A 14,686-nucleotide genomic window follows, 5' to 3' on the forward strand; every position below is an offset into this window, starting at 1 on the left:
TTTTTAATTTGCTGGTTTGGTTTGTTTTTTCTTTCCCCAAATTAGCATCTTAAACTAAACTCAAAGCAACTTAAATAGCGGGCGTCTTTGGCACTTGCGTTCAGACCGGCGTGAGGCACTCGGCTGCGTGAGCCTGGGAGTCACTTAAGCGCCGTCTGCCTTAAACTGCTGCAGAAGGAAATGGCAAACCACTGCAGCGATCTTCCTCAAGAAAACCCCACGCGTAGCCTGACCCATAGGTTCAGGAGGAGTTGGGCGCCGGCGAACAGCAAGCATTGAAAAGCTTGCGGACAGACTGCGCAGCCGCAGCTGCAGTCAGCCCTTTCCGACCGGGGCGGCCGCTAGAAGCCCCTCGGGTTTTGTTCGCGTCCACCAATGAACGTGTCTTTCTCTTTCACTTCCCCAACACCCCCTCCCCCCCCTTTCCCGCAAATGAGCCACTCCCCCTTCCCGCTTTCCCACCCCACTCCAAGCCAGATGGTCTCTTCCTTTTTCCAAACAGGTTCTGCCCTCGCTTGTCATAATGCGCCGGGTCACGTGGCGGGGGACAGCGAGCTTTGTGACGCGACGAAGCTCCGCCCCCTTTCCCCGTCCCCGCCTTCCGCGCGGAGCCCGTGCAGCCCCTGCTTAAGAGACCCCGCACTGGGGCGCTCAGGCTGAGTAGAGCAGCGGCCGCCATAGTGACTGGCCGGAGTTGTCGCTGCTGAAGGGCTAACCGGCTGAGGAAGGAGACGTCGCCATCGTCGATTTCGGAGCCCGAGGTTTCTGGCGTTCCCGGCCCAGGGAAGCGGAAGAGGAAGAGGAGGAAAGTGGCCGCGGCGGCCGGGGGCCCGCACAGCGTCCCTGTGCTGGCTCGGGGCTGGGGTGAGGCGAGGCCCCGGGCCTAGTGCGGCCTAGTCCCAGCTTTGTCTGTGAGGAGGCGGCGGCGGTCTCCGCGGCCGAGGGGGAGAAGGAGCCGGAGGCGGCGGCGACCCCGTCAGGGAGGCCTCTCTGCCCCGCTTCCCCTAGGTTTGCGGGGGTGCTCGTGTCTCCTCCCAGCGGGACTCCGTGTACGGGGAGGAGGAGGGGGGAAAGGGGACCGGGGCGGGGGCCCGGGCCCGGGACCTGACGCCGATCGGGAAGAAAGCTGCAGTCGCCGGGAGCCGAGCTCGGCCAGGCGGCCGCCCCAGGAGGAGACAGACAGACAGGCAGGCAAACAGGAGGCCTGTGGCCTTGGCGGACTCTGCCCCGTCCTCCCCTCCTCCCGGGGCCTGGGGTCGCCCTCGTTGTCGGAAAGAGACAGAGGGGAGGTGGCGGCGCGATGGACCCCTGATCCCTCTGGGGGGACTCGAACTGTTTCCCTGGACTGCTGCTGATTGCGCCGCCCGCTTGCCTGTCTCCTGCAATCCCTTAGCATGAGCGAGGGGGGCCCCGCTGGGTGACATTGTACGGCTTATACCCGTTGGATCCCTTTCCTCTCCTTTCCCTCCTCTCCCTCCTCCCCACCCAGGCCCTCCCTCCAAATTCCCTTCCCCCATACCCTCCCGCTCCCGTCTATCCATGAAGTGATTTGAGTATTTTGGGTGGGGGGGGTTCTTGGTTCAGAACCCCACTCGTGGTCGGGGGGGGCAATAAGGCCTAAGGTTCCCTCAGTTTCTGAGTGTTTTTGTGTGTGTACATATCTCTTAAGTTTATAAATATACATATAATTCAGAGTGTCACGTCTCATCGCTGAGCCTTAGGGAACTTTTGGCACCATGTCCTGTGTGCATTATAAATTTTCCTCCAAACTCAACTATGATACCGTTACCTTTGATGGACTGCACATCTCCCTGTGTGATTTGAAGAAGCAAATCATGGGGAGAGAGAAACTCAAGGCTGCTGACTGCGATCTACAGATCACCAATGCACAAACGAAAGAAGGTATGAGCCCGCAGGCGTCCATTAAATATTTGTTTTCGATTTGGGGAGGGAACTTTATCTGTAATTTTGTTTTGCAGAGGGTTTATGTATTGTGAAAGTTAATTTTTTGTAAGCCTTAAAATCTTAGAATCTCAAAGTAAAATATGACTAGATAATATTAGGTTAATCCAGTTCTGGATCTCTTTATTTCCTCCTCTTGCAGATTAACTGAAATAAATGAATGATAGGTTAGCTCCTGTGTTGTCATACAACTTGTTGCTTTGGGGAATCTGCCCTTTTAGGATATCTGCTGCCTCTTGGCCATTTGGCGCTCCTTAACACTTGCACAAAGTGGAGAGGGAGGGGGAAAAGACCTTAGTCTTGGTTGAAAACTGCTTTAACAACAAGTTGTGTTAAAGTTTTTTGTTTTGTTTTTTTGATGACCAATTGCTTCAGGTTCCCTCTTATTAATAAGATGGTAGGGTTCCTCAGTTTGGGGGTTTTTTGTTTGTTTGTTTTGTAAACTGACTTTATCTGCTCCCCAACCCCATCTCCCAAAATAATTGTATGCTATGTTAGCTATAGGTTCTCCTTATTAACTGACTTTTAGGAATTTCTTCCACCCATTCTTCAGTATTGGAATTGGAAATATTTGTGTTTTTATGCGTTTTAAAAATCCCTAATCAATGATCACAAGGTGTTAAGTTTTATACATTTCTCCTTAAAATTTGATAATTAGAATTCTGAATGCTATTTTTGAAATTACTCAGTAGATATAAATGGCTTTTTGTGATTTTTGTATTTGCTACAAAGCAGCCAGAAGTTGGCATATATTGGCATAAATTAAAGAATTCTTCCTTTTTGAAAGCTTTTAGCTTGAATGGACAGTTTGAAAGTTTTAAAATAATCATTAACTTAAATGATAATAGATTCAAAGAAGATGAAAAGATGTTTGTTTTGTTTTAAAACTGTGGGAAGGTTTTTTTTAAAGTGTTTCGAGTTTCCTTGTATAATCAATTCTTTCAGATTTTTGAATTTCTAAAAGTTTTTCTACATCAAAGTAATCTTTTTGTTGGGATTTTCTGGGTAAAGATGCTGAAAATAAATTTTTCTGTTAATTTTAAAATAATATTATCCTGAGAAATGTTGCCAAATTCATTTCCTTCAAAATATCTTTTAGTTGATCTTAATTGTAATTACGGGTAGGTTTCATCTTTCCAATGTATCTGTTGCTTTCCTAAACACCAATGACCAGTGACAATCTTATTTAGTTAACAGCACAACTTTGCAATGGTTACAATCAGAATGTTTTAAGTAAAGGAAAATTTGTCCCATTGCAAAACATAGTATTTTTATACAAAGAAAAAAATAAGATGATTTCGCTTTTTGCTTGTCTTATCCAAAACTATTCTGCTTTAAGGTTTAATTTTGTTTTTGATTGATTGCAGTTCATAATATCAGTCACCATATTAAGATTTAGAGTATTCAATGGGAAAAGAAAAAGTTTGTCTTCCATCACTAGACTGATGTGAACAAGTTGTATGAGAAGTTATTGTAAAGCCCTTATATTTGTGATTTCTTCATAAAATTAAATGTCACCAGTCATTTGTTAAGTACCTCCTATGTGGCAGGCACTGTGGATATAACTATAATCAAATTAATTTTATTTTGGTTACTAGATACAGATAATTAAAGCTCACAGATCCAAAATCCTTATTCTGGCCATCAATTTGAACAACTCAAAAAGAAGCAAATGAGAATACAATTTGAAAGTGGTTTGTAATCTTAACCTTTACAAATAGCCCTTGAGAACCTTAAGTTTCCTAACTTTTAAGTTTCATAACTTTTCCCGTGTGTTACTTGTGTTTTTTCATTGGGATAAATAAATGAATATTTATTTGTAGGAAGATAGTATACAAGGCATTTGACAAATTCTCACATTGGTAAGTTATAATAGCCCACTCTGTTATATAGTTTGCAAAACTCTATTTTGGGTATTCAAACTCTTTGGATATAGATTTAATCTAATAATGTCCCAAATAATTTTAACAGCAATGTAAATTTGCTAAAAGGTCTTTTAACATAAAAAACAGTGGCTTTCTTTGTGAACCTTATAAGTTAAAGAGAATTGTGCCAATTTTATCTTGAGACTCTAATTAGGTTCTAAATACTGACTTTCTATAAAACCAGTACACGGATAATATCTCACCTCGAGTTCTTTAGTGCTAAAGCAGAGTTCCATTTTTAACTGGAACAGTCAAAACGGGTTTCAAAGCTACTAAAATACATAACTTCCAACATGTAGAGAATCCATAAGGACTGTTGTTTGTTTAAAATTCACACTATGTTACACTGAATTTTCACTGAGAATCTCCCTCATTTGGCATATTTGCTATGCCTCTAAGAATTGGTGTTTTATTGTTATTTAATCTTAAGTGACAATTTTAAGTAATTCACCGAGGCTAGTGCAATTGTTAAATGTACTTTGGGAACCCACTTAAATAAGTGAATTAGTGATATTTGGCTTTTTAAGTTTGCAGAACAGAATGCCATGGGTCTGTCAATTAGCAAAACAGTGTGCTGTGCATATTTTGTATGGAAATAAAATCTACATCTCTGGTTTGCATGAAGACAAAGCAAAAGTAAAGTTATATTTCACAATGGATTATTTTTTTTTTAAATAATATACAAATGTTCAAACATCGAGTGCTTTTGAAAGAATTAAGAATAGTTCAGAAGGCATGGGTAATCCAGATAATGCTGATAAGACTAATTCAAAAAGTTAATTTAGGAAATTAAATCTTAAATTCACAATGCAACTTTTTCTTATTTGGGTTGATGAGATGAAACTTCATTATTTAATCACTCGTCACAAATTTTGAATTTATTTTCAATACTTTTTGTTAAAGGGTATTTTTGTAAGCAGCACCTATAAGATAGCATTGAAAATAGCACACAGTTTGAAGCAACTATTCTTGTCCAACAGACTAGATGTCCAGTTAGTATTTGTTGTGGTTAAGTCATGTCTGACCCATGGTGACCCTGTGGACTGTCCAAGGACTTTTCTCAACAAAGATATTGGAATGGGTTGTCTTTTCCTTCAACAGATGAAGGCAAACAAATTTAAGTGATTTTCCTATGGTCACAGCTATTAAGAGTATGAGGTCTGATTTGAACTTGGGTCTTCCTGACTCCAGGCCTAGCACTCTATCCATTTAGTCATGTGGCTGCCTAATTGGTCTTTGAAGCATTTTTTTAAAATATTAGTTAGATTTTGTAAATAGTTCCTAATAACTTGCATTTTTATTAGCACTTTTAAGGTTTGCAAGGTGCTTTCCTCACAACAGTGATGTGAGGTAAGTATTTTTATCCCCACTTTATAGATAAACTGAGGAACCTATCATGGATGGACCTTCCTCTTCCCCCCCCCCCCAAAAAAAAGTTTTTAAAAGTTTTAAATTCTTTGTATTACAAAGAAAACCAATGACAAAACCTAGTCATCAAAAATAATTTTTAAAAAACCAAAATCACAAACTCTTAAGAACTATAATTTATCCTGGGTCATACAGAATAGTAAGTTTCAGATGGACTTTTGTTCAGTGTATTTTTTACTTCATCTAGGCTATTTTTCCCAAGAAAAGAGATCTGAATCATGTGGGAAAATCATGTTCTGTGAAATTTAGTTTCTGTTTTAACCTCCTTCAAGGGATAGTCTCCTTCCCCACCCTCTACCCCCCTCTTGGAAAAGTTCTTAAAGGCTTATATCTATTTAGCAACTTTCATCCCGAAAATAGAAAAATTGTGGTCAATTCCTTTTTTCACTCTGTTTATCAATAAGTGGTTATATACAGCCTTCAAAAGAAAATTTTGAACAGCAATACAAATCATGCTTTTAAAATGTTTACCATTGGTGGATTTTTTTTCTTTTTAATGAATTATATTGTTTTGAGGATCAATCAGTCATGTGTTTAAAACAATTTCAGAATTGTGGATCTGTTTACTCATTGAAAGAGAAGAATGCAAATTAAAATGATGTTTACCTCAGTTAATAAAGAAGTAATCCTGGAAAGGATATACTTTTTTTCTTTGGAGATGTTGTTTAAGAATGTGCAGAGCATTGGAAGCCACTGTATTTCTGTAAGACAATTACAAAAAAAAACTAAACAATCTTAGTCCAAGCTTCTTATTTTGCAAATAAGGAAATTGTGGCAAACATAAGAATGATGGCTTGACCAAGGTAATAGTGCTTCCTGTGTAATGACCTAGAATCCAAACAAAGCTATTTTGAGAACCTGTGAGCTCTTAAGGGGAAAAAAGGCATAAGATACAAACAACATATATATGGGCACGTTAGAAAATTTTGCTTTCGTTCTCTTTCCCTTCCTCCCCCCACTGCTTCTTGGAGAGAACAAAAAAAATTTATACACTCATGAAATTAATATTTTTGCTCTGAGGCAAAGTAGCTACTTAAATCTAGATCTAAAATAAAGCTCAGTTCTAGTTTTGAAATAGTCAGTTTTTAAATTGATCCTTGTTACTAAAATGTCAAGTGTGAAACCAACCTCCTAAAGTTACAAGCACAGAATAGGCATATAATGTTTAAAGTTTTATATATAAATATATCATCAATTCTTTGAAGTACTAGTAATTTAGACACAATTGGATATTTAATTTTGGTGTATGCTTGCATAGTCTATTACATAATACTATGCCATTCAAATTTACACTTTGACTTGGACTTCAATTAAGAGAACAACTGAGTGATGAGGGAGGCATCCAGGAACTTTCTGCCAGATGGGTTGATACTAAGGTCTATTTTTAGGATTCTTCTTCCCTTATCCCACCTCCAAAAAAAAATTTAAGTAGATTTCAAACAATAGTTGAAATCATAGTGAAATTTAGTAATATTATTTTAACTATGAAACTAGAAAATTAGTAGAATTAATATTAGAAGAGACCTTAGATATTTAGTTCAGTCCTCATTTTAAAAATCAGAAAACTGAGGTCCAGTGAAAAAGCAAATTCTTTGCTCAAAATAACAGATAGAATTTAAACCTGGTTCTCTTAACATTAAACCTAGATTCTTATGATAACATTAATCTTCAAGAAAGAATTTTCTCATTCCAATTGTTATTGTTTTTTTTTCTTTTTCTTTTTTTTTATTTAATAGCCTTTTATTTACAGGTTATATGCATGGGTAACTTTACAGCATTAACAATTGCCAAACCTCTTGTTCCAATTTTTCACCTCTTACCCCCACCCCCTCCCCCCGATGGCAGGATGATCAGTAGATGTTAAATATATTAAAATATAAATTAGATATACAATAAGTATACATGACCAAAACATTATTTTGCTGTACAAAAAGAATCAGACTCTGAAATATTGTACAATTAGCTTGTGAAGGAAATCAAAAATGCAGGTGGGCCTAAATATAGGGCCAATTGTTATTGTAATAGTGATTTTTGCAAACTAAGCTCTCTATTATTACAAGCCCTAAAGTCTACATTGAATAGAATGGGAGCACAGAGATAAGGAGAGTTAATTGTGATGATCAGTGACTAAAGTTGTTAGTGAAATTATTAGCCTGCGATTCTCCTTGTTCAATTTCCCCAATATGACATTTCTTGAATGGAAAATAGCCCATCTGGATGTCTTCAAGCATGACTGCAGTTAACCATCTATATAACCTTTGCCTGCAATTGACATGAAATTATAGTTACTATTCTTTATGGCAGATTCCTATAATTATATAACATGATCATTATGAACACAATATTAAGTCTTTATAGGCTAATAGGAGAGTGCATCAGAGTTACTATAATAAAATTAAGGTGTAAGATTTGGGGAAGGAAGAGAGAAATTGTTACTATAAAATCCCTTATTGGAAGTGCCAAAGCTTTTATCAGTTTTTGTCATCACTTCTCTAACTCTGGCTCAGACTTCCCTTTTCAGGAACTTTAGGATTTATGAATAAATGCCAAATCTTAGGATCCTAGAATTGAAGATAGTCAATCATGTGGCTAGACTTGTTACTTCACCTTTAAGATTGAGACTCAATATATTTCTACCCATAGTCCAAGTTAATTAACAAATTTTAGTTCTTAAATTTCTGTTTAAAGCTTGAGTAAAATATTTAAACATCAAGTTACTAAGTTAATAATTAGGGAAGTGGTGTGGTTTTTCAGATTAGAACTATATGTGGCAGCTAACATAAGTAAAATTAAATTCAGATGTCTTATTCATTATCTTAATATTCCTAAATAGGCCTACATAATGAATTTAAGTGATTCTAAGTAAACCTCAACATTTAAAGTCAACCTATATTTATTTTTTTGATCAGTACAGCTTAATTATGTGCCTTGGAAACAGTGACTTTCATTTTTGTCTTTGTGCCCTTTGGCAAGGAACTTTTTGCATATAGTAAACACTCAAAAATGTAAGTTGAATTGCTCATGGACTTAAGGGAAAGTATATAAATCAATATCCTGAAATTTGGTTTTTAAAATTGCTTTATATATTTCCTGTCTCATCCTCAAATCTTTCATTATAGCTAACTGTTTAAGTAGCCAAAATGAATGTTTTGAGTCAATTTCCTACATTTAGTAGGACAAATAAAACAATAAACAATGGAAAAAGCACATAATTTAGATGTTTAGTATCCTGATAATCCAATTTTTAGATTTTAAAATCTGTATATTGACTTGATTGAATAGCATCTTGATTTTTTTAAACTAGAAAAATAATTTAAAATATTTTCAGGCTTAAGCATCAATCATACCAAAGTTGTAAGTAGCACTTTGTAATAGAAAGATGGGCACAGTTCTTGTAAATTACATGTTTCAGAAACTCCCAGTATGTTCAATATTAATAATCTGGATTAGAAATTGGGAGATATATTACCTCCCTCAGATAAAGATCCTAACTAGACTACCAAACATGTGAAATGCCAGTCAAGAAACAAAAGCTGATTCTTTGATATAGGAGTCTCTGGTTAGCTCTTATAGATCATGTATATAGACATATTATATATCCATAATGCACATAATACAAATACACATACACACACAGAGAGAGACATATATGTGTGTGAAACAGTTTCACAGATCTTGGCATACAAGGTAATTTGTCTTAAGTCAAAGGAAAACAGTCATTTAGTTTTTAAATATTTGATAATGTGGAGAATAATTAAGATTTAAGAGCAAAGAAAGAAAAGTAGGTCTCACCAGGCTGGAATTAGAACAGCTACTAGCAGATCATAGTTCCCTGCTGATCAACATAGAAACTTTGACAACTCAGCTTTTCCTCAGGCATTCTAATGGCTCACCGCACCCCTATAGGCAAAATTTAACCTCATCCCAGAATTCCTGAGTAAAAATGATTCACCAAGCCTCAGCCATCTTAGTAGTAGGGACTACAAATATATACCACCATACCCAGCCTTAAGATTTTGAGGCATAGAATAATTTTCCTTCATTACCTATATACTAGGTAAATCAGATTTTAAAACCTTTGAATAATAAGAGTGCTTTCTTTTTTATTTTTTTGGCCGAATGGTTCATGATATGTCAAAATCTTGAAATTAAAAATGGGGTTTTAAAAAAATTCTTATTCTGTTTTCAGAATACACAGATGACAATGCCCTGATTCCCAAGAATTCATCAGTTATTGTAAGAAGAATTCCTATTGGAGGTGTTAAGTCTACAAGCAAGACATATGTTATGTAAGTACCTATCAGATCTTGTATATTTACATAATACAATATTTTGCTAGTGTCATGGGGTTGAGAGAGAGCATACCTAGTTAAATAGTTGTTTTCCTTTCTTACTGTCCCATTACTAAATAGATAAGTTAGTGCCAATTTCCAAGGGTTTTTCCCTCCTTCTTAAATAGGTTGCCCTTTTTTTTGTCCTAATTACTATTTAATAACTATAGGAAATTTTGTTCAAACCCTCTAAAGATTACTGGTTTAAATTTTAAGAAAGATTTTTCCCCAGTTTTAATGAAAATTGTCTTTTTTCTCCCCCACATCCATTTTGCTTTGTGTTCCCATGTATGTACTAACTCCTTTTCCCCCTACTATTGATTCATAACTGTCTTTGGCATAAGACTCATTGGAATCACAGGCCCTATGTGTTATAGCTACATGTTTTCTGCTTTCACAGTTAAAAAGTAGGATTTTCCCAATAACATGGAAAAGTTCAAGAGATTTATGCTGGTAATTATTATATCAGCATCAAGAGTATTTAAGCAATATAAATTGCTAACAGTCCCAAGCATTTGTTTCATTCCTTACTCCCCATACCAGTAAGGGCTGTGGTTAGATGGAGTAAATAAAACATGGGAACAACAGTTTAGAATTCACAAAATTCAAAAGAGAGAGCAGAATAGGCATTGGGTAATTTGGTGCTGTTTGCATAACTGGCAACAGAATGATAATGACCTAGAAAGGATTCAAAAATACATGAATCGCAAATAAAGGTTTCTACTTTGAAAGTGGAGTGCTTTTTGTTTTGTTTTAAATTGTTGACCAAAATGTTTCAGTGAAATAAACTCAGTCAAACTTGATAATTTTGGAAATAAGACACTGACAATGAGCAAGAGTAAGGCAAAGCAAATAAAAAACATTTTTAGAGCTATAACACATAATCTAATTGCATTTCTTAGAAACTACTCCTAAAAGATTAGATCCGATCTTTTACAATTGGAGATCATTTTAGAATAAAAGGCATGACACTATCTTATGTATATAGCAACCAAGCACAGTCCAAAAGTGTTAAGGACCTAGCATTGTACATTAGTATGTTGCCTGATGATAAGCTGACACATAGCTAGTGATTTAAAGCTTGCCAAGTGCCTCATAGGTGTTATCTGTTTTGATCCTTTTTGGTAGCAAAATCTCATTTTTGAGAGACTGCAGGTAGAAAACTAATTACCATACTGTAATATATGGTATAAATGACCAATGGCCTTCAGGATTTATTTGATTTTTTTTTTTTCTTCTCCCAGAAGAAAGAACGTTGTTTCTGAGTAAATAATGCAGTCTACACCGACCCTCAGGGAAACTTTTAAAAGGAGGTGTTTGGCAAAAGAGCAGATACCTTTAAAACTAAAACTTGCATGTCAATTCACTAAATATAACATGCAAAACAATTTTTATGGAACATAAGATTTCATTTGTAGTAAAAATTCTAACATCTGTAAAAATGCTTCTGAATTTTTTTGTTAAGCAAATATTGGAAAATGAAAACTTTCTTTTGTCACAGGACTTCCAAATCGCGCACAATCCTAGAAACTCCTTTCAGGTGATATTCTAACACTACTTTATAGTCAACATAGCTTAAATTTTTAAAATAAGACTGAACATGTAAGGTTTATGTTTAGTATCCCCCCCTGGTGTGTGGGCTTCTTTAAAGGAATTTCTGCTTGGGCTTATGCGTACTCTTGATCTCTCTTCCAGTGTTCTATCCAGCTCTCAGTAAAGCACATTTTACGCATTCTTTTTAACTGAAATACTTTGTCCAACTGTGTATGCTCTCATTTCTAGACTAGAATTTTAGCTTAATTTAGCTTTTTATTTATTCCTTGGTCACTGTTTTGGGAAATTAAACAGGTAACAAGTATGAGCCTGAATGCATGTTGCCAATTTAAGAATATGTGCAGCATTAGCAATTCCTCAGGGACCCAAACCCAAATCTTTACAGGTGTGCCCTGCTTTAAAAAAAATGTTTTTTGAAAATCAAGCTTTATTTAGGAAAAACTAAACAAAAAGAAATACCGGATTCTTCGGTGTATTAAAGTGTCAAACATAAGCTTCCATACTATAGCAAATTTTTATTATAGTTTTAAAAACAATATTGTAATTATAGTCTTCTATGTACAATAAAAAATAAATTTAAAGCAAGGTACAACTGCATTATAATTTCAAAGCAAGACATTTTTCTTTACATTTAATTCATACCTTAATTTCACAAAGGTTGAAGACATCTAATCAAATTAGATGGTGTATTTGTAACTGCAAAGTTTATTAGGTGAATATTACTCATAGCATCATAGGAGAACTTTTATTTTGAATATGTGCAAAATATATATATATATATATTTTAAGATTTTATCAGCACAGATGTTCATGAAATTGTAACATTGAAAAAAAAATCAATTGGATATTCTAACAGGGCTTGTTTTGTTTTTTAGAAGTCGAACTGAACCAGTGAGTGGAACCTCAAAAGCAGTATGTAAAAACACAATCTCACACTTTTTCTACACATTGCATTTAACTTTAAAACATTTAATGTAGCAGTGAAATGTGAATCCGTTTTAGAACTTTTCATTTTTCCCACTGCAGTACATCTTGTAAATACAATGTATTTGCTTACAGTTTAGTTGATATTATATTTATACCATAAGTTGCACACTTCTATTGTAGAAATTGATAACTTGTGCCAGGAAAAGCACTGTATTTCATATTGAATATGATAGATTTACTTCCTGTATGACTCTGTGTTGTACAGATAATGTATGATCCTTTTTAGATCATGTAGGTTTAAGGTTTGCACTAATGAACATGATGCCCATGTTCTACATCTGTCTGTCTATAGTTAGTATTTTGTATGTATGTATAGGCTGTTGTGTGCTTCTTGTTTTTTGCAATAAAAAATGTTTGGAGTGTATACCTTGCCATTTTCACGTTGTATCACTTAGTTTTTGTTAGATTTTTTTTTCTGCCTGCCAAATGGCTTGAAAAATGCGATAGAAACTTCTGTGAAGTTTTATATTGTTAAAAGTTTGATGTTTCTTCCTAATCTAGAACTTAACCACTCGTGCAAAGAGCTCTCCAGGAGCATTTGATGCAGTTAAATTATTCATCTTCTGCATTTGGAAATTTGAGCTCTTTTTCTTTGTTTAAAACTGTGCTATGAAATAAACCTTGAAAATTGTGCCCCTAGTTCAAAGAGGTCTTGAAATGGTTAATGGTTTTACTGGGTATGCAAAGTAGTTTTCTGAAGTTTTAATTATTTGGATCTCCCACTGAACTAAGCAAGTAGTAGATTTAAATATCCAGATTTTGAAAATCTGTCACTTTTTTTTGATGGGGAATGGGGGCTGGGGATAGTGGTTTGAAAGGTGTAAGACATTAAGGTGCTACATAACTGTAGATGGGATTCCCAGCTGTAGTAATTTTGTCAGCAGTGGTTTTTCTTAACCTGGTTAACTTTTTTAGGTCAGCTATATCACAGGTTAAATTTTACTTTTTATGCCACCAGTTTGACAACAGCTTGGGTAAAAAAAGGCAGCAATATCCTTTTGAGTTGTGAAAAGTAATTTGATCAGATTCAAACAAAATACAAGGCTATAGTAATTGGTTCTCTAGATGTTCTACTTCTCATATTCATTGTACAGAACAGGTTCCTTGCTATTTTATTTATCCATTTTAAGGACTACTGATCTTCATCTAGAATGGTGTATGAGTCATTACACTAACCCTATATCATTGTGTTCTCAATATATTTTAACTTAAAGGTTTATGAGCTTTGGGCTTGTATTCTATAAAGAATATAGCCTTTAGTTCTCATGGAACTAAACATATTTATTCTAAGCTCACAATTCCTATATTCAGGGTTCTTTACTTTTTTTTCTTTTTTTTGGTTTTTTTATTTTGAAGCATAAATCTGTAAAACTGTCCAAATTTCTGTTTTTGCTGGTGATTGGTTTAAAATTGATTTTTAATGCATCAGTGTGTATCCAAATGCTAGCACAAATTAGCTTAACTGTCCCGGTGACTGTAGTAGTTAATGTAATGCATTTGTATAAACCACATTTACAGTAAATGAACTAATTCAGATGAAACTTTTATTTCTTGAAAACAGAATTCTTTTCCTTTTTTTGTTTACTAGCATGTGTATAAACACAATCACATGTTCATAAATAAAGTTAACATTCTTTTAGCCTCGTGTGTTCCCTGGCATGTCTGTATTACACTTTTAAGTAGTTTATTTTGAGCAATTTTTTAGGTTTTCATTTGTTTTATTAAAAAAGCATTCTTTAAGGAATAGCCATTTAACAATAAGTAAAAGTGATCTAAAAATGGAGTTATATTAGGTAACTTTTTTATCCCCATTGTATACTTGAGGTATACTTTCTTATGTTAAAGCCTAACTAGTTTGGACCATAGATAGGGAGAGTACATAAGTACATATTCATTGGGCACAACTATTAAAAGTTTCTGCCTAACTTTCTTAGACTAAGAATTACATGGATGGAAGACATACACAAAATTTAAGGCATAAGTACCATAGACTGACTTCATCCATCTAGTTGGTGAAAACCAAATATCATCTTTATTTTATAAGGCAATTCTTTACTTGAGATAATTGTCTAACTTGCCTTTATTTTGTTTAGTCATCTTTCCATGTTAATAATGAAAACTAGTTGTGTCTATGCTGATATTAAACAGTGAGAAATGAGTTTTATAGGACTTGAAAATTGAGAACAAATTTCTCCTCAAACCAGTAAAATGGTGTGTATACTCTAATTTTAAACCCATGCTCACAGAATCAAGACCACTGACTAGATGCAAAGCGGATGGGTTCTTTTCATTTCAGCAGAAGTTTACATATAAACCAAGAATGAGGTTATAACATGAATCATTGTCACTTTTGGGGGGACTTTAAGCAATAATCTTCATTAACTCAAATACTTTGACAGTAGCTACTTGATTGATTATCTAATTTTTAAAATCATTTTTCTATTTTCCACTCTTAAAGCCTTTGAAATATGTGGAAAACTAAGTTGTGTTTTTTATTTT

At 35.3% G+C, this 14,686-nt stretch overlaps 1 protein-coding gene across 6 annotated transcripts in view; it reads left to right on the forward strand.

The window, feature by feature from the left end:
- Nucleotides 1–1,468: 1,468 nt before the first annotated feature.
- Nucleotides 1,469–14,686, forward strand: part of RBBP6 (RB binding protein 6, ubiquitin ligase) — a 37,324-nt gene continuing 24,106 nt past the window's right edge. For 3 of the 6 annotated variants that reach the window (XM_031945588.1, XM_031945590.1, XM_031945591.1), the window contains exons 1-4: nucleotides 1,469–1,902; nucleotides 9,505–9,604; nucleotides 11,148–11,186; nucleotides 12,076–12,112. In XM_031945588.1, coding sequence (XP_031801448.1) covers nucleotides 1,737–1,902; nucleotides 9,505–9,604; nucleotides 11,148–11,186; nucleotides 12,076–12,112 — 342 coding nt within the window. In that variant the 5' untranslated portion in view covers nucleotides 1,469–1,736. The remainder of the gene's footprint in view (nucleotides 1,903–9,504; nucleotides 9,605–11,147; nucleotides 11,187–12,075; nucleotides 12,113–14,686) is intronic. The other 3 variants (XM_031945589.1, XM_031945592.1, XM_031945593.1) reach the window with 1 other exon arrangement.

Source organism: Sarcophilus harrisii, chromosome 1 (genome assembly GCF_902635505.1).
Source record: "Sarcophilus harrisii chromosome 1, mSarHar1.11, whole genome shotgun sequence".
Taxonomy (NCBI): domain Eukaryota; kingdom Metazoa; phylum Chordata; class Mammalia; order Dasyuromorphia; family Dasyuridae; genus Sarcophilus; species Sarcophilus harrisii.